This window comes from Peromyscus leucopus, chromosome 1 (genome assembly GCF_004664715.2).
Source record: "Peromyscus leucopus breed LL Stock chromosome 1, UCI_PerLeu_2.1, whole genome shotgun sequence".
In the NCBI taxonomy this organism is placed as follows: domain Eukaryota; kingdom Metazoa; phylum Chordata; class Mammalia; order Rodentia; family Cricetidae; genus Peromyscus; species Peromyscus leucopus.
In genome coordinates this window covers 137,272,271-137,300,113 of record NC_051063.1, presented here as the reverse complement: position 1 = coordinate 137,300,113, position 27,843 = coordinate 137,272,271, and the positions used below count along the sequence as shown (strand labels likewise).

The 27,843-nt window shown below is 53.3% G+C and overlaps 1 protein-coding gene and 1 pseudogene across 6 annotated transcripts; one reads left to right on the top strand and one right to left on the bottom strand.

Moving 5' to 3' along the window:
• The first annotated feature begins 239 nt into the window (after nucleotides 1-239).
• On the top strand, nucleotides 240-27,562 carry Klhl25 (kelch like family member 25). 6 transcript variants are annotated; one of them, XM_037198571.1, is made up of 4 exons: nucleotides 240-389; nucleotides 700-1,154; nucleotides 19,472-21,276; nucleotides 26,029-27,562. In XM_037198571.1, the coding sequence occupies exon 3, from the start codon at nucleotides 19,483-19,485 to the stop codon at nucleotides 21,250-21,252; it is 1,770 nt and encodes a 589-aa protein (XP_037054466.1). In that variant the 5' UTR covers nucleotides 240-389; nucleotides 700-1,154; nucleotides 19,472-19,482; the 3' UTR covers nucleotides 21,253-21,276; nucleotides 26,029-27,562. The 6 variants fall into 6 exon arrangements, with proteins under 6 accessions (XP_037054466.1, XP_037054463.1, XP_037054460.1 ...); XM_037198568.1 differs by lacking the exon at nucleotides 700-1,154; XM_037198565.1 differs by lacking the exons at nucleotides 240-389; nucleotides 700-1,154 and adding an exon at nucleotides 10,887-10,908.
• The window catches only part of LOC114699883, a 96,032-nt pseudogene continuing 94,295 nt past the window's right edge, over nucleotides 26,107-27,843 (bottom strand).

Sequence of the window (27,843 nt, the reverse complement as noted above, 5' to 3'; positions counted from 1 at the left end):
CTTTCTTCAACTCTGGCCACCAGGGCGGAAGGCAATGGCCTGTCGCTTTAAGAATCTGGTGGCAGTGGCTTTCCTCTCCCCGCCCCGCCTCCCGCGGTACCGGCGGCCGGGACCACCCACCCCTTTCTCCTCACGCGGCTGTACTACGGGTTAGTTGGCCCATCCGTCACAGAGGCGCGACCTATGATTGGCTGCTGCGCTTTGGGCCGGGAGGCGGGGCGGGAAGGCCGGAGAAACTAGTTTGTTGGCGGCGCCGGTGCGGGTCTGCTGCGGGAGCGCGGTCGGGACTGGTGACCCTGCCCGGGGCGGCGGCGGCGGCGGCAGCGGGGACGGCGTGGGGACTGCGCGGGGGCTGCGGGGACTGTGGAGCTCGAGGAGGGTGGCATAAGGTGAGTACCAGGTCGGGACCGGGCCGACAGGGGGCGCCGTCGTCGGGACTTGTCACCAGGACAGCGACCCTGCCGGGCAGGGCGTAAGGACCGCCGGCGGGGTTCCTTGGGTCTGGGAAGTGGGGGGGGATGACCCAGGAGGGCCCTTCGGCCGAGCTTGGGGACCCGGTATGGCTTTGCTCAGAGCTCCCGCGGAGGCAATGAATTGTTTTGAAAACGGATGTTACGCTCGGGAGCTGCTACTCTCCCCCGGGAGTGGTTGATTCATTGAGTCCGCTGACTCTTTTTAAAAAATTACTATTGATCCTAGAAAGAGGAGGCTGTTTGTCTTCGAGGATGTGAACAGCGCAGCTCTACGCCCGCGCCAGGCCAAGGTCCGCATGCCTAGTGAGATGGCCGAGAGGTTAAACAAGGGAAGAGAAGTCCCCGGAATCCGGCCGCATGTGGCCCGCCGCGCAGGGTCCTTCCTGTCCGGGAAGTTGTCTGTCCAGGGAGCGGGGTGACACACCCCGGAGTCACACCCACCCACACACCCGGGTGGTGGCTCCACCCTGGGGATATAGCAAATCTTCCTTCTCCCCAATTGCTCGACCCTCCTCCCAAGAGTTGCCCCGGCCGGAGAACTCCGCTGTGGTTTGCAAGGCCCTCACTTGCCTGTAATTCATAGTTGTAGCAGAAGCTTCATTTTCCTGTTGTGGAATTGAACCTCCGGGGCACCAGACACCGTTGGGTGCAACTGTTTCAAGGACCCTAAAGTACATTCCGGTAGTCTTAAATAATTTTTTCATTTCTTTTTTTAGTCTTGTTATGTAGTCGGGCCAGCCTTGAACTTGGGACCCTCTTTGAGTGCTGGGGTTATAAGCAAGTGCCACAAGGCCCATCCACAGAATTCCTAGAAACTTGACCACAGGTAGTTGGAAGAGGGTTGCAATCCCAGGCCTCCCCCAGTTCATCTGTACATTGAGTTCTGCTGAGTCCAAGTTGCTTTGGCCAAGACTCACTGCTGAGGCAGGACAAGAACGCCAGTTGCCTGGGCCATTTGGTTTCACCTTCCCCTGAGTAGGACAGGGAGGGAGGGGGACTCGGGACCTGACCCTCCAGGATGCTGGGCCCCTCCTCTCACAGGTAACACAGTTATGCAGTGAGGACTTCTTATGGGTGTTGCTGAAGGCTTGTGTCTGGGATGGGAGGGAGGACCCAGGGTGCTCTTACCCTACAGTAGATTTGGTCCCTTTAAGACAGGGGTTCTTGAGTTCACAGGCTTTGTCTGTGGAGACTGGCAGAGTCAGTTTTGTCCCTGGCCCTCTAATTACTGGTATTTCAGCTTTGAGTCATTTATCAGCAAGTAGTCCAGGGAGAGTGTTTTAGAGGAAGCAGGGGAAGGTGGAAGAAACCTTTGTCCTGGGCCTCAGGCTGCAGCTGGCTCCCCTGTGCTGTGCAGAGAAAGAGCTGGGGGTCGGCTGCATGTTCCACGGTGGCAGGATTCCTGTTGATGGCCTCGTGAACCTGTGGGCGCCAGTGTGCGGAGAGAAGAGGAGGAAGAAAAGAAATGGCCCTGCATGTGGTGTGCAGGGCCGGCAGCCTTCCTTCCCCGGGTCTTTAGAGGGAGGGGGACGGCCTGGAGCAGTGAGCGCGTGGTGTAGGGTGGTGTTAGTGCTTCATTTGTTTGATCTGTCACTTGAGCAGACTTAGACCCTGCATGTAGAGAGAGGGGGTGCTGGCACATGGTTCGGGGGGCCTTAACACGCCACAGTGTGCAGAGAGCCCCAGTGATCAGGGTCCCAGGGAGCTGGAGTAAAGAAGCGAAGGCTTCCTGGAGAGAAGAGAAGCGAGATAGCAAAGGCCTGCCACAACCTGGATTCCGTACCCTGGGCTGCAGCCATTTTTCTTGCCATCCATTCATCCTCTTCCAGAGCCAGCTCTAGGATGCCCACTTTAGGCACAGGTGAGGTCAGGGGAGAGGCAGATGGGAGGTGACCAAAAGGTTCATGCTTGGCTGTGATAGTGTGATGAACATGGGCAGCCTTCCAGGTTCATTGGAGGACCTGGCTTCCCATGCAGCTTCTGGGGTGTGTGTGTGTGTGTGTGTGTGTGTGTGTGTGTGTGTGTGTGTGTGTTCCTGAGCAAGACTCATCATGCTAACCAGCTCACTGCTTGAGCCCTGAATCCTTTACTAGATGGCAGTGTGGGTATGTCCTGGGCAGGGTCTTGATTTCCTCCCTCCTGTGCCGACAGTAGTGGCCACAAATGAATTGGCCGATTGAGATGCCGCTTTTCATCTAATGGGGTAAATTTCATAATTGAATTGCCTCAGCTGATCTGTGTTAGTGAATCCGTTTCGGGGCCAGGAAACACTTACTTGGGACCCTTGTAAGGAGGGCCAGGAAGAGGCCGAACTTTACAGTAACGGCACCCCCACAGGACTTATGAGTCTGCTTCTATCTGGCTTCCCCTACAGGTCATATTCTCTTAGTGGAACAGTGCCCTGGGCAACCCTCTGCTGGTACCACTTCTCAAGGCATCTAAAGCTGACGCCTGCCAGCTTTGTGGCTCTCTCTGGGCTGTTAGCACATGGGGCAGACACTGAGGGGATTAGAGGGACAGAGGGGACTTGGAGGTTGGAAGGGCTCCCCTATAATTCCCGTCAGCACAGGGTCAGTGGAAGGACTGGGGGTCAGATGCTGCTTGTGTGTCACTGTAAGGCTGTCCTGATGGTGTGAGATGAGACCATGCACTGCAGAGCATTCCCTGGAATGGTGTCTGGCGTCTAGTGGGCTGTTCATGGCCAGCTCCGTTTCCCCGTTTATCCATCCTCATGAGACAGAATGGAGGTGGGAAGCTCGTTCTGTGGTCGGCCTGCATGGGGTCCACAGCCATGGCCCCAACCTTGCGCTCTCCCTCCTTATCTCTTTCTTGCTCTTAAACCTTTCCTCTGCAGGCCTGTCTCGGTGCCCCTTAGGATGACAGAAGGTAAAGAACTTTGTGGCCCGTTGTTTAAAGTGACAGTCCCTCGGGCTGAGATTTGCTCATTGGTGGAGGGCTTGCCTAGCATGCATAAAGCCCTGGATCAAAGCAGACATGGCACACACCTGTACTCCAGCCCTTGAAAGTAGAGGCAGGAGGATCAGGAGTTCAGGGCAAGCCTGGGCTACGTGAAGCCCTGTCTCAAAATGGTGGTAAGGTACATCTTTAATCTCAGAAGTCTAAAATGCCGCTGGGAGCGGGCTGGGGGAGGGCAGCAGCTCTCTGAGTTCCAGGGCATCCTGGTCTACATAGCAAGTTCCAGAACAGCCAGGGATACAAGTGAGATCCTGACTTAAAAAATTTATTTTTTTATTTGCATTGGTATTTTGCCTGCATGTGTGTCTGTGTGAAGGTGTCAGAGCTTGGAGTTAGAGACAGTTGTTAGGTGCCACATGGGTGCTGGGAGTTGAACCCGGTTCCTCTGCAGTCAGCGCTCTTAACCCATCGAGCAATTTCTCCAGCCCCGAGATCCTGATTTTAAAAAAAAAAGTGCCAGCTTTGTGGTCTTAGAAATCCAAGTCAGGGCCGGGTGGTGGTGGTGGTGGTGGTGGTGGTGGTGGTGGTGGTGGTGGCACACACCTTTAATCACAGACAGAGGTCAGCCTGAGCTACGCCGTTAGGCCTTGTGCCAAATAAGTTGCCTGAGAAATTGCACTGTACTTCCCATGAATTCATAATTTTTCCCCAGGCATTTCCCCCTCAGTGGTCTGCCCCCAAGTTCTGTGGTCTGTAGGGTTACTGTGTTTCCGCTCAACCAAGGCCCTAGGCCACCTCCACCTCTTCATCCCACAGTGAGATCCCTCCGACCTGAAGCCGTGGTAGGAAGGACACTGACTTCTGCCTGTGTGACCATAAAGCAGGTCCCCTTGCCACTGTGGGCTCAGGGGGCTCTTCTAGAAAACAGATACTTCCAGAAGGTCCTGCTAACAGTCTGAAATGTCCAGGGTCTTGCAAGCTTTAATGCTAAGCAGTTATAAGGCCTGTGTGTCACCCTTGTGTGCAGGAAGAATGGGAGAGTCAGCCTGTGATGGGCAGTGTCTGGGACAAGGTGGAAGGCAGGAGCTGGGTGGCTGCTGACTCCAGCTCTGCTGAGTGCTGTGGGCATCAAATGAGCCATTCTCCTGTCTGGACCCTCGTTTTTCCACGTGTAGAATAAGGTCAGCAAACATAAGCTCTCAGCTTCCTTAGCTCCATGAGTGGAGACTGAGTCAGGTCTTGCTGGTACTCCAAAGGGACAGGGCTCTTCTCCCCTCCATCCTCCCTCAGTCCCCCAATTGCTCCCCAGTTTGGGGCTGCTCTGTGCCTAGGAAACTGGGTCAGGGAAGCACCAGTCTAGGCCCAGGGGGAGCAGGCCTGGGTTCAATGGAAGGCAGCCCAGGAAGGCTTGTCCTGGGCAGAGAACTGGACATCAAGTGTGGGAGTATCTGTTGATCCCCTCCCTCTAAGCAATGGGAGAGCTTATGGGATGTCCTCTGGGCACAGAGCCAAGGTGGAGAGATGGAGAAAGAGCCCAGAGAAGGAGAAGGGATTATGGGAGCCCAGGGGGGCAGGAGGAGGAGGCTGAGTGCCAGGCTTTGGCAAGGATGTGCCTGCAGGACCAGTTGGGTGGCTCCTCCCGCAGAGCAGGGCCGTGGGAGAGCTGTGGCTGCTGCAGCCCGCCCGAGGACCACATCTGCCTTGGCTGTCCCTCTACCCACCTCTGCCAAGTGGGTGCTTTCCATGTCAGCCATGGGGGCAGGAGTAGACTGTGGGACGGAGGGAAACAAAGCTTAGCCCTTTCTACCTGTTCCTGTCACAGCAGGGGCTGAGCAAAGATCAATGGAGGCCAAGTGGAAATTATTCCTAACTAAGATAAAGAGATCCTTTCCTTGTTCAAACCCCTGGATGAGCTGCTTGCCAGGTTTGCATAGCCAGGCCAGCTTGTTTGGGCAGGAGTGAGGTCAGCAGGTAAGGAGCTCTTTTCTAGAGAGCCAAGGCAGGAGCACCCAGAGTCCAGAGTTTAAGTTCCTCTGGGCCTGAGAGACTGCACAGTGAGTGCCTGCCTGTGAATTTACAGCTTGGGAATCTGAAGGAGGAGGGTGTGGTGGTCTGTTCTGAGTGACTTGTCCTGTAGGTGGCCCAGGAGGAAGATTGGGTTCAAAGAGTTCACATTGGACCTCAGCTTCCGGTGTGCAGGGTTGGCAGTCAGTGGTCACAGCTCAGCTAGGGTTGAACGCTGTTTGCATACAGGGGAGGGGAACAAGGGGACATCGTTGGTCTCTTCCTTGCTGATGTGTTCATGGGAATATTTCGTTCTCTGTTCTCTGCCTGGTTCTGGAATTCAGCCGAGAAGAGGGTGAACCCCATTCTCTTAAGCTCCCATTCATTTGGAGGAGGCTGATAACAGGCAGAGCCAATCAATGCAGGCACCCCAAAAAGGGCTGCAGGGAAAGTAGACTGGGGGGTGTGAGGAAGGGGGACAGGTCAAGGAGCGTCTGAGGAGACGACAAAGTGGTTGGGGAATGCCCCTCGGGGAGGTGACATTTGAGCCAGAGAGGTGAGCTGGGTAGGTAGTGCAGAGTTCAAAGGCTAGGATGGCGTGGGTACAAGGTGGAGTGCCAGGCTTCCTCAGAAGGTCTGCTCTGAGGAGACCAAGGAAAACATTGTGCTTTAAATTGTAGTTTTAAATTTAAATATATTGACAGATTCCGTTTATACATGAACAATATAGAAAAGCGATGTGGTGTGAACGTCTGTCCCTTCCTTGGTGTGTTTCACAGGTAGAGTGTGTGTATGAAGTTTGATTTTCTATATTCTGACCCTGTTCAGTACTCATTAGCCTCTGTCACTGTATAGAAGGGAGCTCTTTCCCTTTTAATGGCCACATAGCAGTCCAGCTGTATTGTGGCCAGACACTGGCTCTTATATCATCTTCTAAGCAGAAACTTTGGATTGGTCCTCATTTTCCTTGGAAATTCGTTCAGTGAATCCCTGGAAGCCTGTTATCATACATCTTTCAAAGCAGGTATGGCAGTTTTAAATTTTATTAAAGTCGTATATTCCTTTCACCATTGTCTATTTCTCCACTAAGTGCCCAGTGTCCCGTTTCTCTTCCATGCTCGATATTATGTACATTGAAGCTTAGTTAAGATGATGGCACCAATACATTTCTTAAAAAAAAAAAAAAAAAGCCAGTCAAGCAGCCTATTCAGGCGTTTTCTTTTGACTTGGCTTTTCCAGAAGATCAAGGTTCTGCCTCCTATTGGTCTCCTAGGTTCAGCTAGGGATTGAGGGAAGCTCTGGGCTGTGTGTGCTCATCTGTGAAATGAGGCCCTTTAATCCCTGCCCAGCCCTTCCCCCTGCTTGCTGCTGTGTGCTCTGCCTGGGAAAGCATTTCTGAGAGGTCCTTTTCAGCTTAGAAGCTCCGGAACCTCAGGAGGTATGGTGTCTTCTAACGGGAGCCCAGTGTCTGAAGGCTGGAGCATTTGAATGAGTGGGGCACTCTTAGTGACAGGCAGGTGGCTTTGCCTAGGGGAAGTGTGTATGTGTAGAGCTTGCCTTACCTGACAAGAGAAGGTTGGCTGGATTTAAGGGTGCTTCACAGGGGGCTGGTCCACCTGCCCCGGTAAGGTACCTGGGTTAGCAGGGTCAGCTCTTTTTGTACATGGAAGGGTCTAGAAGGGGCCTCTGTGGGCTGAGTTGTGTGTTCCTGTGAGGCTCCCTGTGTGTTTTCCTGTGGCAAGGAGATTTGAAAGAAGCCAAAGATGTACCGAATGGGCACTTGTGTTTGACTGGGAGACAGAGAGAATGTGGAGACTGAAGGAGAGGGCGAGATAGATCTCGAGGTCTGTCGAGAGCCAGGCTGTGCCCATGGTCTCCTGATAGACCTTGTGGCGGAGGAGTCAGGGTGACCAGGCTGTGGCCTGGCTGCCTGGTGGAATGCATCCTTGCTGGGACTCAATGTTGAGGCATTGGCAAAAGTCTCCTGCTCTCCCCTTGAGTCCTTGTTCCCTCCCTCTGGAAGCAGCACAAGTCTGCTTGTGTGATCGCTGCCCTAGACCCTTAGAACTCTGCCCCAGAGTGGGCACTTGTTAGGACCACCGAGCTGACCTACTAGGAGCAGACATTAGAGAGGATGGGCCTTGGTCGGGTAGGCAACAGAGGGACAGTGGGGCCCCCAGAGTATTCCTGGGAGGCCTCCTGAAGTGTCCTGGTATAGCTCACGAAGGGAGGAGGCTGATGGATGGATGTTTCTGTGATTATGTCCCCATCTCCAGTCTGAGTCCTAGGTGTTTGGGAAAGGGGTGAGGGAGCGAGGCACTCCCCAACAGCTTTATGAGTGGACCCCAGCCTTCTGTCACCCCAAGCTTGGCGGTCAGGATTGGCACCAAGTGGTAGGCTGGGTTGCCAGGCTTCCTCTCAGGCACCAGCACCCACTGGGGTATCTGTTGCAGGAAGCTGCAGTTGCTATTTTTATCAGTCCAACTAGAACTTTATATTGAAAGGTTATAATTACAAGCAAAATGTCAGGGTTTGTCTGGCTGGTGAGACTGAGGCAAGGCCACTACATGCTGCTCCCTTGATGTGTTTAGCAAGGCACATCTGTACTTGAATACATCTACTCTGGTCACAAGGGGCTTGCTCAACTGCTTCTGTGTCTGCATTTTTCTTTTCTTTTCTTTTTTTTTGGTTTTTTTCGAGACGGGGTTTCTCTGTGTAGTTTTGGTGTCTCTCCTAGGTCTCACTCTGTAGCCCAGGCTGGCCTCAAACTCACCGAGATCTGCCTGGCTCTGCCTCCCGAGTGCTGGGATTAAAGGCATGCGCCGCCGCCGCCGCCCTGCTTTTCATTTTTTTTAGACTGGGTCTTATTGCAACCCAGGCTGGTCTCAAACTAAACTTACTTTGCAGACAAGGATAACCTTGAACCTCTGATTCTCCTGCTCTTACCCCTAAGTGCTGAGATGACAGGTGTGTGGCACCATCCCCCATTTATTTGGAGCTGGGGCTCAAACCCCGAGTTTTCTGCATGTTAGGCAAACACTACCAACCGAGCTGTATCCCAGCCCTGCGGTGTTTTTGAAGTGTGGATGAGACACCTTTGCAGAGTTCTCCTAGATAATTGCACCTGAGCGCAACTGGCTGCTCACGTAGCTGTGGAGGGAGCCTTGGGAACAGAAGTTGGAGCTTTATTAAAATTACTGGGACCCCACTTGATGCTACTACCTGCTTAGTGCCAGGGACAGAGATGAAGTCCTGTTCTGAGCCTCACACCCAGACCTGAACACCTTACCCTTTGGATAAATCCCCGATCTGCATTAAATAGACATGCTGTCCACCAGGAGGCCACTGGAGCTCACGGGGTAGCCTCCCCAGCCTCCAGCTTCACTTTCTGTAGCTTCAGTTATCCGTGGTCAACTGGTTTGAAAATATCAAATGGAAAATTCCCAAAAAAAAAAAACAAAAACAAAAACAAAAAAACGATTGACAAGTTTTGCTGGGTGTGATGGTCCAGACTGGCTTCAGACTAGCAATCTTCCTGCCTCAGCCTCCTTGGTTTTAGGATTACAGGAAGGGACCACTACTTCCACCAGATGGTCCCTTACTGTGCCTAATTTATGAGATTCTGAAGAGCAAACTCAAGTCCTTATACTTGTTGAGCAAGGACTCTCCTGACTGAGCTGTCTCCTCAGCCAAGAACACTGTCTTTACAGGAGTCGTTGAGGTCAAATCCACTCAGTTTCTTTCCTAAGGGCACATCTGTGTATATGTGCACATGTATGCATGTGGGTTCCTGTGAGGTGAGAGGTCAACCTTGGATGTCACTCCGGACACGGTCTACCTTTTTTTTTTTTTAAATAGGGTCTCATGGTCCTGGAGCTTACCAAGTAGGCTAGGCTGACTACTGGTCATTGAAGCCCAAGGACCTACTACCTGTCTCTGCCTCGCCAGTGCTGACATCGTGTGTCCTCCCACACCTGGTTTTTTATATGGGTCTTGGGATGGAACTCAGATCCTCAGCTTCCATGGCAAGCACTTTTCCAGTTGCGCTATCTCCCCAGCCCAGGGCAGTCAGCCATTGCACCTGTAACCCCCTGCCATGTAGGGTAACCTCTTCACGGGAAAAGACCACTGGCGGGGATCGGGGCCCTGTCTTGGAATCCTGCCTGCCCAGGTACTGATGGTGTGTTCAGGAGGACATTGTCGGGGCGGCAGCTCTAGCGAACTAGACCAGTTCACGTGCTCTTGTGGGACATTTATTTTGCCACCAGATGAGAAAACCAGGCATCTCCGGCAGCCTGGGATCCAGAGCTAGGGACACTCTACCCAGCTATCCTGTCAGGCTGCTCGAGGTTGGCATCCCCAGGTGGACTTGTGTGATTTATGGACCACCATCCAGAGCGGTGCTGGAGGTGGTTCTCCCCTAGTTACAGCTAAAAATGACTTTCATTTTTATAGATGAGGACTCACTCTATTATTAGCTCAGGCTCTTCTCAAACTTACTATATAGCCCAGCCTAGCCTGGACCTCAAAGTCATTCTCTCCCTCTCAAGTATTGGGATTCTGTGCATGAGCCACCTGGCTTAAATGATTAAACATGGGGGCAGGAGAGATGGCACAGTGGCTAAGAGCATTGGCTGCTCCTGCAGAGGACCTGGGTTCGGGTCCCAGCACCCACATGGCTGCCCATAACCATCTGTAACCCCAGTTCCAGGGAATCGGATGCTGTCTTCTGGCCTCCAAGGCACCAGACAAGCAGGTGGTATATTCACATTCAGTCAAAACACTCATGCACATAAAAAGAAAGTCTTTTAAATTAGTGCAGGCGTGAAACATTGATTACACCTCCAGAAATACGGCGAGTTTATACTAGCCCCTGGGACATCTCCATTCTTACTCCAGTGGGTAGCACTTTAGTCCACTTTCCATGACATGGAACCTACTGAGCATCCCGCACATACAAAGGGGATGCAGAATCTTGCTGCGGGCCACAGGAATCTATCATAAGAACTCAGCTGGTTATGGCAAAGTCACTACCTGGAGGGATCAGGGAATTCCTCCAGAGAAAGCCAAATTCCAAGGAGTTTTTGGTGTTACTTGGCTTGTTATATATCAGCTGTATTCTGTTATGAAAATCATGTGTGCCTTCATAGATTTTCAAATTGACTTTTTCCGAAGAAGGGCTAACTAACACTGGACCGATCACTCCCTGGACATACACATTCCAGGTACTTGGAGAACAGCCTCAGGAAAGGCTTTCTCTGGAATCAGATATCTCCCTTACCACTTTCAAGGACTACAGGAAACACTGCCCAGGTGGGTGCCCAACTTCCAAGGATAACAGTGATAACAGCCCACATTCGAGTCTCCTGACTTAAAGTAAATTCCACAAGGAGACACTGCCTAGGTCAGGTGGACATTAAGTAATAGCTTTACACAATTTGGCTCGAACTCTCCCTTTATATACTGGGACTTCCAGGGCACGGGATGGAGAAAAGAGAATGGAAGAACTAGATGGGTAAGAACTTGAGAGGAACAAACTGAGATGGGGAAGAACTAGATTAAAAGGCTAGAAGAGAGTACTAGAGGAACAAGATGGAAGATGAGGAAGAGCCAGATGGGAAAGTCCTAGCTGGGTAAGAACAAGGTGAAAAGGACCTAGATGAGGCAGAATCAAGACGAGAGAATTAAGATAGAACTTAAGAGGGAGCAGTAGATAAACAGAGAGAAATCAGGCAAGAAAGGAGCTAGGCACGAGAACAGAACTGAAGCTGTATATAAAGGATGTTATCCCAGACGGAATTTAAGCAAGTGGACTATAGAACTCGGTGTGCCGATATTCTATTTCCCGAAAATAGTCCTTGCCGATAGTAGTTCTCTCTCCTGAGCCCCTGGGATGTATAATATTAAGGCTGGTCCCGCTAATATTATACAAGAGAATCTGCCCCTGGAGCTGCAGACATAGATAAGTGCAGTAGGAAGTGGTCTGCAGTAGAACATGCCCGCCATCAGGAGAAGGTCTCGGTGCTAGGGCAGAACAAAGGGTGTTCTTGTTATGAGAGACAGCACAGGTATCCCTCTTGGTATGGGTGTAGTGTGCAGTAAGTGCCTGGAAATACTTGAGTTGATTTGAATTGATCTCAGCATCTACTATGTATAAGGTATGCTGAACAACTTAGGAAGCTGGGGTTGTAGGCAGAGGGATTGTGGGGGGACCTTGAGCTGGAAGGGTGGGAGGGGAAGAAACGGATAGGCTGTGGATTTGGAGAGGAGGAAACACACTGAACAAGGCTTGAGCATCCAAGTTCATTGAAGACCTTTGAGCAGGGGCGGTTGACCATGCAAAAGCATCATGAGTGAGTGGCTATTTATGGGCATCCGTGTATTTGCTATAAATATGCGTGCATATGTAATTTCAGGAGACTGGGGAGTATCAGCTGTGGTGCCCAGGCACAGCCCCTGTACTTTGCTGAGAGAGGCCTGTCATTTGGGGAGAGAAGGAGGTGATGCCGTGCTGAGACACACTTCTGACAGTGACAGACGCAATGGGCCTTGGTGGGGCTGGGAGGGTGCCTGACCCAACCCCTGCAGCCCAGTGACTGCAGGGGGCTGCAGCCCGGGGAATAGGGAGAGAGAGAATGTGTGTGAGTGTGGGGCACAGTCCACAGTCCACAGTGCTTGGGATGGGGGAGGTCCTGATCTTCAGTAGTGACTCTGGCCAAATCCTGGATGTGTGCTTGTTAGTTACCTTCCCCCAACACTTCCCTCAGGGAGTGTCTGTAAGTTCCAGAGAAAGCGTGGTTAATGTGAGGGAGTTTTGCAAGCCAGTGTCGTCAACGTGAAGCTCTTTCGAGGGCCTCCAGATCCAAACAGTTTTCACAGTGATGCTGAGACGTCATCTGCCTTGTTCACTTTCTCCTGAGTGCATAACTCAGCGAGCCAATATTTGCAGGTGACCCATGCACCAGGTTACAGAACCCTGCCTGGGTAAATGATCCATTCAAGGTGCAGGTTGGGAATGTGGCAGAGTACAACAGTTCATTGATAGGGTTCAGATTCCACACTTCAGTGACCCATAAAGAAACTGCCACTGGTCAGAGAAGAGAGGCCGTGGTTATCTGAAAAGGCTTTATCTGGGTGAGATTGGCTTTTCTTCAGGTACCGTGATCAGAACCACAGATCTTAGCAGCTTGAAGGCTAGAGCAGATAGAATTCAGGCAGTGTTCTGGAAGTAGTTCTTTCTTTCATTTTACGGGAAGCAACTCTGCCTATGTGAATCTGGTGTGTTGGGGGTGGGGCATGCATGTGTAAAGGGGTTGTAGTACTGTGCACCACAGACCTTTCAAAAGGGAACTATCAGACCGCTCATTCTTGAGCACCGAGCCTCTCCTGGCCTATGTAGCCAGGCCATCATGGGTACTCCCGTCCACGGGCACTGAAGGGTGGTTACCGTGAGTGGAAATGCTGGGGCCAAGGGTGCCTAAGTCTCACATAGGAAGATGTTGCCTGGTTGTTCTTCCAAGAGGTGGTGCTGGCTGCCTTCTGCATTGTACTCTGTAGATGAGCTGGGGCCAGGGAGACGGCTCCGTGGGTAACGGAGCCACCACCAAGCCTAAAGAGCTGATCAATCCCTGGGACCCACATGGTGGAGAAAGAGACCAATGCCCAAGCGCTGTTCTGTGGTTTCTACGCTCAAACCGTTGCACATGTGCTCCTAACCCCAAAGATATAAATAAATATAAATTTTTAATTAAGAGAGAAGGAGTGAGCAAGTGCAAGCTGGCCTTGGAGTGTGTGGTTTCGGGATGGGGCACCTGATCTTCATGGAAGCCAGGGATTGTGGGGAAGCAGGGCTTCTGGGGACAGAAGGCAGTGCCCCTCCTGGGAAATGGCTGGTACTATTAATCTCATTCATTTTCTCTGCTGTCCTGTGTGTTCCCCACCCCGGGAGGCTTGTCGAAATTGGTATCTAGGTCAGTGTGTTCTTAATGGCTCCATCTGTGGGGCCAGAGAGCAGGAGAGGCAGCCTCTCCCTGAGTACCCTACAGGGTGTCTGATGTTCTGTGCAGGGGCTGCCCTGTTCTCTCTCTGCCTCACCCTGGCTAAGTGAGAGGAAGGCAGGGATTTCACCAGATGGGAGGACCTGAGTGCTCAGGTTGCTTGCCTCTGTGGCTGGAGTAATGATGTGCTTTCCACTGGCCTTGCTCCCATCTGGAGCTCCAGCTGGGCCTGAAGATCCGGCCTGAGACAGTGGAGGGGAGCAGGTGGCGGGATGTGGAAGCTGAGTGGCCCCCGCTGCCGGTCCTCATGGACTTGAGTCTGTGCTGGCTCTTGTGGCTGCAGAGGCCTCTTTGTAGGGACAGCAGGAGCATGGCTTGGGTGGGATCGCATGGCAAACAGCCCTTGCAAGACAATGAGACATCTGCCATCCTTCTCCCAAGAATTTATCTCAGGAGAAAGAAAGCAATAATTCAGTCAAAGCAGCGATATTTGGGTATGGGGTAAAAATTAAAATACGAATCCCTCAAAGCCTATGAGAACAGTTAGGAAAGTGTCCCATGGGTGGAGTGGAGGTAAAAACAGCATGGAAGAGTATTCCGTAACTGCAGTGATTTGAGTCTCAGTGTTTTACATGGGGCTAGGGAATAGGCCTGTGCCATGTGTCCAGCAGCACTGTAACGGTGTAGAAAAGTCTGTTTGTGGTTAAGAACAGGTTCTCTTGTTGATGCCTCTTCTAAAGCCCCCTTACAACTTCCTTCCAGAATGTGCCTACTCCATTTAAGTTTAGTTTGAACATTTATGAATTTGTGCGTGTGCGCGTGCGTGTGTGTGCGTGTGCATAGGCATGTGAGGTCTGAAGGCTGTTAGCGAGAGTTGATTCTCTTCTTCCACCATGTACGTTCTGGGAATTGAATTCAGGTTATTAGGCTTGGCAGCAAGCATCTTTACCCCGTCTAAAAACTAACGACCTTTGTATTTAGACAGGGTCTTACGTAACCCAGGCAGGCCTCAAATTAGATATGTAGCCAAAGGTGACCTTGAACTTGTGATGCTGCAGCCTCTATGTCCAGTGCTGAGAATATAGGTGTGTGCTGTCACACGCCAGCTTATGAAGTGCTGGGGTCACACCCAGGGTCTTGCGTGTGCCAGCCTTCTGCCAACTGAGCTACATCCTCAGCCCCTATTACATTTGGAAAGAATTCTGTGTTTGCGTGGTTTGTATGTATGTCTCTGCACCATTTGCATGCCTGGTGCCCGAGGAGACCAGAAGAAGGCATTGGATCCCTGGAACGGTGCTTACAGATGGTTCTGAGCTGCCATGTAGGTGCTGGGAACGGAACCCACGTCTTTTGGAAGAGCAGCCAGTGGTTCCCTCCCTCCCATTTTACTACCCTGGGTTCATCAGTATCTGCTTTATGTAGAAAGGAAGGGTGTGTGTGTGTGTGTGTGTGTGTGTGTGTGTGCATGTGTGTGTGTGTGTGTATGTGTGTTCAAGAATGGACTTTTGCCCCTAAGTAGGAGACCACCCTACCTGCCACCTCCCTCTCCACTCACCTCCGTGGGAATGGTGGGTTCAGGAATATTGTTCTAGAGACTGTCATGTTCAATCTCACTCATTACTGTCACTTTGTCCTTATGGTGGAGTTCCTGAGTGTGCATGTTGGTCTAGGCAGGATACCAGGTTGGCAGAGGTGGACACTAAGGGTCTTGAATCAGCATGTGGCTGAGCACGAGGGTCTGACAGCTTTTATACAAAGCTTATTGGTGAGAAGCTGGCCAATTTCACACATCCCCAGGTTGGTGTGAAACTCTGGGTAACTGTCCCATCCTGTCCCTAAGGCAGCATTTTAAACACAGAACACAGTGACCAGAGGTAGCTTCCTACTTGTCACTGAGCTCAGGACAGAAGTGAATTCATTACTGCCATGGATGTCTTGGGGCACAAGGCACACTCTTTGCCATGTGAATTGTCCTAACTAGATAGAGCCTGGGTGAGAAAGGTTGTTTCATGGGTGGAGAGCAGTGTCCTGATACCAGAATCTGGTGACATGCCAGGCTGAGGCCTGCCTCTCCAACGCCGTGGTTCAGGGGGAAAGTTAAGTGAGACCCAGAGTCTAATGCCACGTTTTCCTCAGCCTTGTGGTGTTGGGGTCACATGAGGAGGCTGTAGGGACCCAAGCCAGAGACCTGGCTCTGTCCCAGTCCCTGTTGGCCTTTGGATAAATTTCTTCACATCTCTGCCTGCTTTCCCAACCCGTACAGATGTGATTGCAGTATTAGATACGTCAGCGCACACAGAGCTCTCTGTCAGCAATTCCGTCTCGTCGGAGTTACAGACAGTGGGCGAACCACAGGTTTACACCTTCTGCCTTCTCTGGGCCAGTCAAGTTGTGTGACTGGTTTTGGCCACTGAGATAGGAACGGAATGGTGTGTCCTTCCAGGCCAGGCTCTTAACCACCGCTGCCATGGATTTCCCCTCTGACACACTGACTGGTGGCTTGGTGACTGCTCTCTTTGGGTCTCTGAGAGTGACCCAAAAGTGAGTTCCATAAGATGAAGCTCACCACAGCCCTGTGGTTCTGCCAAGACACTGCCGTCTGAGGGGTGTTTGCCGCCATTAACCTCACCCATCCCGACTAAAACAGTTGTACCCGGGTCTCAGGATGAAAACTTCTGTCAAATCCCAGCAAGAGAGGGCAGTGGGGGTGGGGACTGGGGAGAAAGGCAATGTTACCTTATCCTCCCGTGGAGTTACCTATATGTGTGTATGCCAGGAGCTGAAGGTGATTTATTTTGTGGGGAAAGGGGACCAGCAGGCAGGACGGTGAGAGGGGCAGATATGAGCAAAGTACAGTGACGTGTGTGGAAAATGTAGTAATGATACCTATTGTGTCTTTACATTTTTACTTACAAATTCTGTAAGCACAACTGCCCTGGCCACTTGGCAGTTACAAGTTGACCCCTGCCTGACCAGAATTCCCTGCGGATCCTTTGCAGGATTGCCTTATTCTCAGCTGGATTTCACAGGACTTGACCTTTTCCCTCCTGCTCTGTACCGCCCCTGAGAAGGCAGAGCTGCTGCCCTGGGTAAGGCCCAACAAGGTCCACAGTCTGACCTGTTCCAGGCTTCCCCACTCTAGTGGAGAAAGCATTTGATGGCATCCACCAGTGTGCGAGCCTGCCCAGTCTCAATTGCAGCCAGCCTGGAACTATCAATTATGGAGGTTGACGTGGCCATCCTTCCTCAAATAGGCATAGCATTGGTGTTGGTGGGTGCTAAGTGAGGAGGTTTGGGGTGAGGCAGGGTGTGGTTTCACATTCTTGTTATCTCAGCACCTGGAGGGGTGAGGATTGCAAGTTTGAGGCTAGCCTGGGCTACACAGTGAGACCCTGTCTTGAAAATGACAGGCTGTCATCATTTACCTATCATAGGGCAGTTCCTGTCTGCCTTCACTTCCCAAGTTCTGGGAAGGGACGTTGGGGTGGGAGGTAGTGTGTAGGGCTCACCTGTGTGACCTCACTGACCAATATGGGGGAATGATGTCAGGGGCATGCCAAGGCCATGGTACCACAGCACAGTTGATCTTGACCTCAGTAGCAGAAGCTGGGCTGTCCACCAGTATGTGTTATAGGTTCTGCAAGCAGGTCTATTCTGCCCTGTTGGTGTGAGTTCAGGCGTGAGTGTTAGCTTGCTATGCGGCCCTTTGTGCGAAACTCGAGGTAGGCACATTTGGTGACCTGAAAAGGAAATAGATGTATTACCAAACACTGCTCCTCAGTCCATGCTACATACATGCCTGTGTCAGCCTATTCCTGTGGGGCAGGTGTGGGCCAGGATGTGTGAGCTCAGAGCCATGAAGCCAACTGAGGCATGGGCACATCTCCCTCTTACTCTGAGGACTTCACTTCCGGCTTTCCACAAGAGCCAGTTGTGACTTGTGCCTGTGATTCAGCCTTCAGGAGGCCACCACTGAAGACGCTGAGTGAGACCCTGTCTCGAAAGCAAACAAATTCTCTTATAAAAATATGCTGAGAACGTAGCATGATGGTGCAGGCTTTTGATCTCAGTACTCAGGAAGCAGAGGCAAGCTGACTTCTGAGCAAGCAGAGGCCTCTGAGTTCAAGGCCAGCCTGGTCTCAAAAAACACAAACAACAATTGAAAAGAAAACCAAAATAAAATGTGTATATAGTCAAAATATAAACACTCTGATCAATTGAATTTTAATTGATTCTGTTTTTATTCACTTTTTTGAGACAGGGTTTCTGTGTAGTTTCTATGTCGCCCTGGCTGTCCTGGATCTCTTATGTAGACCAACCAGGCTGGCCTCACTCACAGAGCTCCAGTTCCACCTGCCTCTGCCTTCCAAGTGCTGGGATTAAAGGCATGTACCACAGTGCCCAGCAAGAAAGGCAGCTCTTTTCTTCTTTTTAAAATGTACATGAGTGTGCCATGTGTGCGTTGGATCCCTCTGACACTGGAGCGACCTGATACGAATGCGGGAACCGAATTCCGGTCCTCTGGAGGAACAGCACACTGCTCTTAACTGCTGAGCCGTGTGGGTGTTTGGCTGTGTGTATTATGTCTAGGTCCAGTTTTCTCTCACGGAGGCTGCCAGAGGGCAATCAGATCCCCGGGACTGCAGTTTACACAAGGTTGTGAGCTCCCTTGCGGGTATTGGGAATCAAACTCAAGTCCTCTGAAAGAGCAGCCAGTGGTTTTAACTGCTGAGTCCTCTCTCCAGCCTTCATTTGCATTTCTAAACGTAAAGCAGGCTAGGGCCTTTATTTGCAGGGGAAGGAGTCTTGATTTTGTGGTGTGGGGGTATAAACCAGGGTCTTGTGGGAGTTGGGCAAGCACTGGGTACACTGAGGCTCCGCCCTTGTGAGAGTATGTGTTATAAGTGTGTATAAAGGGGTTGAAGGTGGGCGTGTCTGCGTGAGGCCCAGTGTGTCTGCTCATCTGCTTGTGTCTAGAATGGTCTATGGCGCTGGTGTAGTCACAGGACTCATGCTTTATGCCCAGTTAAATGTATCTGCTTAGTGAGGGCTCTAAGTGTGTGCCACACATTGACCTCCACCCCTGGAACTTTCTGTGGGACTGGCAAGGTGTCCGTGCTGAGCAACACTGCCTGGGCATACCTCCAGTACCTTAGCCCTGATGTCCTTCACTGCAGTTCCAGGAGTGACGCACACCCAGCACACTCGACCAGAACCTTCCACGTGGCTTTAATATAAAACTAGTACAGTCATTAAAAACTCAGACTTGCCGGGAGTGGGAGTAGTCCTTTCATACTAGCACTGGGGAGGCAGAGGCTGGCAGGTCTCTGAGTTTGAGGCCAGACCGCTCTATAGAGGGAGTTCCAGGACATAGCAGGCCTACATGGAGAGGCCTTGTCTCAAACTACCGAAATCGAACAAACAACAACAACAACAAAACCAACGCAGATCAGAACGCCTGCCTGTTGGTTCATTCAGGACAGTGTAGTGACAGCCGGCTGAGTAAATGGGGAAGCCTGGGCTGTTGTGAATGCATGTGTGTTCTTCTCATGGAACTTCGAAGCACTGCAAAGTGCCACTGTTTTTATTGGTACTTTATTGTTGAGGGAAAATGCCTCGGGGTAAATTAATTTTCCCAAGGCTACACAGTAGTGGCTGAGATGTCTTCAGGGTCCCTGTTCCTAACCAATGCCATCAAGGAGTTTGGAACTTTATTCAGGGTCATGTTGCCAGGCATGCCAGTACCTGGAGCTCAATACCCTTTGTGTGTGTGTGTGTGTGTGTGTGTGTGTGTGTATTGTAGATCCCGAGATGAGATTGAGTGCTCAGGTACCACTGCAACCAGAGGTGTGTGGCTCAGGCCTAGTCCTGGCAGAACAAAGCTGGTCGCTGCAGGACAGGGTGAGGCCCAGGGCTTTCTTGCCTGCAGTATCTTTGGGGATGCAGGAAGGCAGACTTGGTTCCCTAGGGCTGGGCAGAGGAGGGGAGGGAGAGAGTGGGGCATTTGGAGTTGAGCGTGAAGAGGACGCAGAGGGCCCGTGGGCGTGAGCTTCGCTCTGACGGGTGTTATTCTCCCCACAGGCCGGTGCACCATGTCCGTCAGTGTTCACGAGACCCGCAAGTCTCGGGGCAGCACGGGCTCCATGAACATCTCCCTCTTCCACAAGGCCTCGCACCCTGACTGCGTGCTGGCCCACCTCAACACTCTGCGTAAGCACCGCATGTTCACCGATGTCACGCTCTGGGCTGGTGATCGCGCCTTCCCCTGCCACCGGGCAGTGCTGGCGGCCTCCAGCCGATACTTTGAGGCCATGTTCAGCCACGGCCTGCGGGAGAGCCGGGATGATACGGTCAACTTCCAGGACAACCTGCACCCCGAGGTGCTGGAGCTGCTGCTGGACTTCGCCTACTCCTCGCGCATCGTCATCAACGAGGAGAATGCAGAGTCGCTGCTGGAGGCCGGTGACATGCTGCAGTTCCACGACGTCCGGGATGCGGCGGCCGAGTTCCTCGAGAAGAACCTCTCCCCCTCCAACTGCCTGGGCATGATGCTGCTGTCCGATGCCCACCAGTGCCGGCGGCTCTACGAGTTCTCCTGCCGCATGTGCCTGGTGCACTTTGAGACGGTGCGGCAGAGCGAGGACTTCAACAGTCTGTCGAAGGACACGCTGCTGGACCTCATCTCGAGCGACGAGCTGGAGACGGAGGACGAGCGTGTGGTCTTTGAGGCCATCCTGCAGTGGGTGAAGCATGACCTGGAGCAGAGGAAGGCTCACCTGCCGCTGCTCCTGCGCAGCGTGCGGCTGGCCCTGCTGCCCTCGGACTGCCTGAAGGAGGCCGTGTCCGGGGAGACCCTCCTCATGGGGGACGAGCGCACCAAGCTCATCATCGATGAGGCCTTCCGCTGCAAGACCAAGATCTTGCAGAACGACGGCGTGGTCACCAGTCCCTTTGCCCGGCCACGGAAGGCAGGCCACACGCTGCTCATCCTGGGGGGCCAGACCTTCATGTGCGACAAGATCTACCAGGTGGACCACAAAGCCAAGGAGATCATCCCCAAGGCGGATCTGCCAAGCCCCCGGAAGGAGTTCAGCGCCTCGGCGATTGGTTGCAAGGTCTACGTGACGGGAGGCAGGGGCTCTGAGAATGGGGTCTCCAAGGATGTCTGGGTATATGACACTGTCCACGAGGAGTGGTCCAAGGCGGCCCCCATGCTGATTGCCCGCTTTGGCCATGGCTCGGCTGAGCTGGAGAACTGCCTCTATGTGGTGGGGGGACACACATCTCTAGCAGGCATTTTCCCTGCCTCTCCTTCTGTCTCCCTGAAACAAGTAGAGAAATATGACCCCGTGGCCAATAAGTGGACTATGGTGGCCCCGATGAGAGACGGTGTCAGCAACGCCGCCGTGGTGAGCGCCAAGCTGAAGCTCTTTGTGTTCGGAGGGACCAGCATCCACCGGGACATGGTGTCCAAAGTCCAGTGTTTTGACCCCTCCGAGAACCGGTGGACAATCAAGGCGGAGTGTCCCCAGCCTTGGCGATACACGGCCGCCGCTGTCCTGGGCAGCCAGATCTTCATCATGGGAGGGGATACGGAGTACACAGCAGCCTCAGCCTATCGCTTCGACTGTGAGACCAACCAGTGGACTCGGATTGGGGACATGACGGCCAAACGCATGTCCTGTCATGCCCTGGCTTCGGGCAACAAGCTGTATGTCGTGGGAGGCTACTTTGGGACACAGAGGTGTAAGACGCTGGACTGCTACGACCCCACTTCAGACACGTGGAACTGCATCACCACCGTGCCTTACTCTCTCATCCCCACGGCCTTCGTCAGCACCTGGAAACACCTGCCTGCATGAGAGGCACCTCCGGAGCCCAGCCAGGTGAGGAGGGCAGAGGAACCATGACCCTACTGGCCGGTCGGGGTAATGGGTTGCTGCATCTCCTGGGGAGGGCCCGATGAGCAGCAGGATAATGGGATTTGATTTAGGGACAGGCAGCCCGTTCATATCCTAACTCTTCTGGCAGAGTTAGGGACTTGCTAGTGGGAGGGGGGGTATCTGTCTGCTGTGCGAGCTAAAGGGACGAAGAAAGGCCTCCTGTGAAGTAGGCCTCCGTTCCGTGAGCTCTGCCGCTCTTCTCAGTACCGTGAGTGTGTGAAGGCACAGGGAAACCAGAGCCTGGCTGGAGGAGAGCCAAGGGACTCACCAGGTGCTCCCTGGGGTGCTGCGGCATGGGAGAGACTCTGAGGGACAGGTCTGCAGTGGCCGAGAGCCTGGGGACCGGTGGGAGCGGCAGAGGGAGGTCTGCCCCTGTGCTGCCCTTTGCAGGCAGGAGGAGGGTGCCAGACCAGCCTGCTAGGGGCTTCTTGGGAGGGGCTGGCAAGGTTGGCTTGTGGGAGCCTGAGCTTTTATGGCCGGGTCCTAGGAAAAGTACTAGCCCTTGTCCCTTGCCCCAGTTCAAAGTCTTTACAGGGGTGAAGAGTCGGGGATGGACTCTCATGGGCTGAGATGGAGAGGCAGGTGTTGGTCTACTGAAAGCAAGAAAAGGAGGCCTTGGAAGAGGAACCTCCCATCCTCCACTCAGCTGGCCTCCTGTCTTGTGCTCCTGTGGCATTAAGGGACCCAGTCAGGAAGCGTCCTGAGCCTCAGTGAGCCTGTGGGTGCTACCTCACAGCGAGACAGGGATGCTTGTGGACTGAGCTGAGTTCACACTAAATCAGATCCTGCCGAGCCTTGAAGACTCCTCAAGGGCCCGCAGATCTCAGATCTGTAAGCATGGAGTAGCTGACTCCTGGCAGCACTTGGAACAGGACTCCGTTCTCTTGAAGACTTTTGGGCTTGTTTTGTTTTCATCTGCTCCCTTACTCTTACTCGGTGAGAAAAGTGTGACTGGCAAGTGTCTGGGTGTCCCCCCCCCCCCCCCCCCGGCGGGGGTGGGCGAACAAGCTTCAAAGGGATGTTGTCATTCCAGTGCTATGGTTTCTTCCTGCCACTGGTGACTTGGGAATGCAGCTTCACCCGAGGGGCGGAGTCGCCCATGGGGCGGAGTCACCTGCAGGGCAGAGGCTCCTCATGCCTGTGTCCCTATTTGCCTCAGGAAGTGGGGGCAGGTGCCTTACCCTCCCCAGCAGAGGCTCTGCCCTGTGGGAGGGGCAGCTGGGCTGAACCTGGTCATGTTTTCAGGAGCTGTCTGCTTTAGATAAAGCTCACATGGCCTCTTGCCGCCGACACCCTGTTGGCTTAACTTCCAGAGTTTCAGCGTTCTCTTCTGGAAAGGGACTAGAAATCGTCACATAGTTCTCGGGTACTGTGGGCTGTGAGGTCCTTTTATGTTCCTGGCCCATCCCTACAGTTGTCACTCCTGTGACTGTGTCCCGAGTCCTGGACAAGCTTTTGTCACTAGCCTGCTTTAGATGATGAAGTGGGCACAGAGAGGGCGGTTCCTCATACCCAGTCAGCCCCAGATTCAGGTAGCACGCGTCCCCATGGCCTTAGGCTTCCTGAGCACCTGCTGAGAGTTCAAGTTTGCTCCTAGACTTCAGCTTTCACTTTCTGGGGCACCACAGCAGTCTGGCCACACCAGCAGCCTCTCCTCCATCAGGACAGCCCCTCCTGGCCTCTGTCCCGAGGACAGACCCCGAAGTGCTCCTGCTCTCTGCAGGCCCCTCCTCTTGTCAGCTTGTTTACACAGGTCATAGTCTCTGGGCTCTCTTTAAAGACGAGACCCACAACACATCAGCAGGGCAAGAAGCTGATAATGCAGGACAGGCCGGGCACTCCCTGGGCACTGGGAGCCCTCTCCGCCCTTAGTCCCCATGGCATGTGGATGAAACTCAGCTACAGACCAGGGCCTATGGTATGGGAAGTGAGGAGCCCAGGATAGAAGAGGGCCAAGCACCTTAATGGTCAAGGCCAGAAGGGGCCCAAACACAGCATGCCTGCTACCTCCATGACATTCCCCCCAGTGACCATGGCACGAACCAATAAGCTGTCCTTGGATGCCCAGCCTGGCACCTCACCCAGGTCCCCTTCCGATGACTCTGGCCCTGCTGATCCAGCCTCGTCTGCCAGGTAACCAGTAGGAAGGTCCTGGCCAGGTCCACCATCCCTGGTCCCCTGGGAGTTCCACTTGTGCCTGGTTTCTATAGATCTACTCTGCCATCCTTATAGGCTCCAGGGCAGTTCCAGGGGCCGCAGCAGCAGGCCCCTGAAGTCCCTGCTGACTACCCCAGGATTCCCTGTTGCCCCACTCTGGACACATCCTTTTGTCCTTTTCTTTCCCTCTGAGCCCCCCTCAAAACTACTTTCGTAAGTAAAGCCCAGTCTCCCATGTTCTTCCTCCAGCCCCTCATTGCTGCAGACAGCTGGTCCACTTTATCCTGCCTTACTGCTACTACAAAGAACCACCCAGAGCAGGACTGGGGGCTTCCTCCAGCTTCTGTGGGCCGGCCCAGCTGGCGGGAGAGTGCCTTGGGATGTCTGTCCTTCAGGCCGTGGTCACTTGTGCCTCTGTGAGACCTGAGAATGAAAAATGACAGCATGGGGAAAGAACACTCGTCATCTGCAGCTGGATCCTCTTTGCAGCTGGCTGGAGGATTGATTGTACTGCACAGATGAGAAAACCAGGCTCCCGAGAGGAAACTGACAGAATTAGGGGCATAGACTAAGACCGTGGGGTGAGCCAGAGGACGGTCACTGGTCTGGCTGGAGCCATCACAGCCACCACGGAGGGCGGCTCCCACCATCCTTTGCTCATAGTTAGGGGCCTTCACCCTGGTTTTGAGGGACACATTTCAGCATCTAGGATGCTGGGGTGGGCCCTGGCGTTCACATCGTCCCGCTCTGTGGCGCTCTCCTACCAGCTAGGCCTGTCTTCGGAAGCTGGTAGGAAGCCTCCGTCCTTGCTCTGGTTATTTAATTGTAGTAGTATTGCGGCGAGATAAAGTGGGCCGGCAGTCTGTGCCCCTGGGATGTTCAGATTGGCTATCTTACGGTATCTTAGGACTGTTAGGGGCCTCAGGATCGTGCTGGAAGAGCAGCAGCCTTCCTGCCCTGCCAGTGTCTAGGAGATTCAGGACCTCTGGAGATGGCGGACTTCCTATGGCTCAGCCCCAGCCTGCCTCTAGGAAGTGTAGCAGTGATAAGGGCGTAACGTCCACGGAGCTCCAGCACTGGCACGTGTTTTTGCTCTGATGTTTTTGTAAACACACAGAACTAAAGAAAAGTTCCTTGTGCTGGGGTTTCACACCTGTACAGCTCACACCAGTGTACAGGTTCCATAGTTCTAACCCTAAACCGCCACGCTTTCTGACCGGTTTTGCTTCCTCCTATGCCTGTATGAGGAGGACACAGCTCAGCACAGAGCCTGTGAGTTCATGGGCACCTCTAGCCCTTCAGACATGGGGACAGTCTGTTCTTCCTTCACAGCTGCTCCTCCTTGCCTTAGGGCCACCTGGTAGCTCCGGTATGTCCAGCCCTGGCTGCCACTGGAACCGCGTGGATTTCTGGGATGCCTGGGAAACAGGATCTGTGGTTTCCCTCCTCTTTCTTGCTTCCTTCGGTTCTTCTCTCTCCGACTCCAGTTTCTCTGCTGTGTCTTGCAGAGGGTCCCAACTCCATCAGCTCAGGAGTTATAGCCTGGCCGCCATTTCCTGACTCAAATGCTCAGCCGCATCCTCTTCAGGGCTGGCCTAGGATTTGGTGGGGATGCCACTGGGGTTCAGCTGTAGCAGTGATCACACATGTAATAAATCAGCGTTTCCTTCTTGCTTCAGGAACATTCTTCATGAAGCCTTCAGCAAGGGGTCTGGTTCCTGGATCCTTCTCTGGGCAGGTAGACATCCACCGTCTTCATTTCCAGGGCAACCACTGATGCTCCAAATGACTGAGGACGCAGCAGGGGATCTGAGCTTCATGGCCCCAAGGACAGTCCCGCCTGTTCACCACTACGTCCCCATAGCCTGTCTCATGGCCTGGCAACTAGAAGCTATGGTGAATTTTTGTTCAGGTCACAAAAGAGCATGCCTCTTGTCCAGAGCGGGTTACCTGCCCTTCATCACTCCTGCCTTCCTCCCAGATCACAGACTGTATCTGTCTCCCGTGCCTGGCCCACTGGCCCACTTTCCTTTACATTCTTAAAGTACCACATTTTCTCTTAGGACCGCCGTGTTCCTTCTGATCTCCCCCTCCAGCCAACTGCTGTCCCCCCATCAGGTTCTCCTTCCCGAACTCCACACCCGAACAAAATAAAGGTCCTGGCTGTTAACTTAATGTTAGAAGTTCCTTTTTGTCTCCAGCGTTTCCCAGTGCAACCACCATGCAATTGTTTGTGTAAGTCTGCAGTTCCTCCTGGGAAGATGATGCCGAGGGACCATAGCTGCATTTGCTCCTGGGTCTCCTGTGTGAGGCAGGGAGCACAGTGACGGATGAGTGTGTGGCTCCCCCTGGCTGGCAGAGGTGTCTCTGGTTCCTGAACTGTGCAGGGCTGGCCACACTGGGATTCACAACAGAGCCTTATCTGCCCCGGGTAGTAAGGTGTCAGGGCCTGAGTCCTAGCCCTGGGGGCTCTCGAATCTAGCCAGGCTGGGACAGAGCAGTGTGGCCATTCATCTTCTCCCTGTGTTTCTTCCACAGGCTGCGTGGTTCTTCCCACCTGGGCCGGAAGCTGACGGCACCATCTCCGGGCAGCAGCGGCTCAGGCTGTCCTGAGCTTTAGGCAGAAGAGTGAAGATCTCCGACAACATCTGTGCTCGGGCTTCGTAAGCTGCCAGCGGCTTGTGTGGAGAGAAGCTTCCGGAGGCATGGGCTGTCGCCAGGGACTCTGGGCTGGGGAATGACATTCATGCAAAGCCTTGAGGTCACCTCTGTCAGACAGGCCTGACAAGGGCTGGCAGGGGAACAGCAGGGGTCCCTTGGCACCAGCAGCACAGCCTTTGGCTGCCGGGCTGCCTGTGGGAGGTGGCAATGTTGTTCCATAGTGTCCTGGACATCAGGGAGCAGAGTGCAACTGAGGACATTGTATAAGGGACAGAAACCCACAGGGCAGCCCACCCTCTGATGGTACCCACAGGCTTTTCCAGCAGATGGCACCAGACCCCTAAGGCCAAGGGGAATTTTCCTCTGTGCCCATTGCCAAGCACTAGCCTGTCCCTCTAAGGGGTGAGTTCCAGGAAGCTGCCATGGATGTAGGATGGGTATTGGTGACCCATCAGACACTGCTGAGGGTCCCCCAGCAGGACTCTAGGCCCCAGGGAGCTGGTGGAGCCTATTGCCTGCCCTCCTTGGAGCCATAGAAGATCAGTAGGATATACCTGACAGTAGTGCTGGGCTCCTTCTCTGGAGACCCAGCTGCCCCCGAGACAGGGCAGTCCTGAGCCCAGTGTGGCAGAGGGACCCATGGCCACTGCAGCTCCCACAGAGATTGGATTTCTGTCGGTGTGGGGTCTAGTGACAGGCTCCTGTCATACCTGCTACCCTCCTTGGCACCAGCTGCCAGCCTGCATCCTGCCTGTTTGTTCCTTGAGCTCAGAAAGAAGGATCCGAAGACACTTCCCGAATGTGTTTCTCAAGGGTTCCTCACCAGTGTCGCCTGCAGGAGGTTCGCAGAGGCCCTCTGATGCCACTGTTGACGCCAGTCTCCTCCCTTGTCTGGCTAGCCCGGTGTAGGGAGGACAGGCAACTCCTGTGTCTGGTACAGAGTGGGCAGGGTGCCCAGCCGGTGGCTTCCCAGGCCGTTGCTGTGTCAGGATGGAGCATGCAGAGTGGGTTCTGCCATTGGCAGAAGTGGAGCCATGGGACAGGCCAGTGTGGCCAGCGCTCAAGTCTTCACAGCTCAGCCTGGTCCTGATGCTGTGGGTGCGGATTAGAGGGTAGGACTTCAGGGCGGGGCTCCCCGTGAATGTGCTCCGGGAAGGAGCCCAAAGTCTGCTTCCTGATGTGACCCAGGCTCAGACCGGCCCTCATCCGTGCTCCAGCTCACTTTCTACTCTACACCTGATCACCGATGTTGGAGACTTTCAGGGTGTGGCCTGTGGACTACGCCATCAGGACTAATCACTGCACAGCACAGAGGACCTAGCCACGGTGCTTGTCTGAGCCTAGGTGTTGCTTTTAGTAGTTTTCTAACTTAATAAAAGTGAGGAAGTTTCTGACTTTCCTTTGTTCTAAACCTGCTGTGGCTTTGTGAGTTCCTGATCCAGAGTCTGCCTGTCTGTACCTGCTGCCCTAACTTTCTGTAAGGGCTTTTCCCCCTTAATCCTCTGTGTTACAACAACCAGTTCCATTCAGTAGGCCTGCTTTGTGCACCATGGGCCCAGGGGCACAATTTTGTGAAAGCCACATCAGTGCTGTGAAAGTGATCATGGTTAAGTCAGCCAGAGACTGTTGGGTCACAGCACCACCCCAAGGGCAGGTGAGGGTCCTCAGAGCTTACATTAATGCCCTATGGGC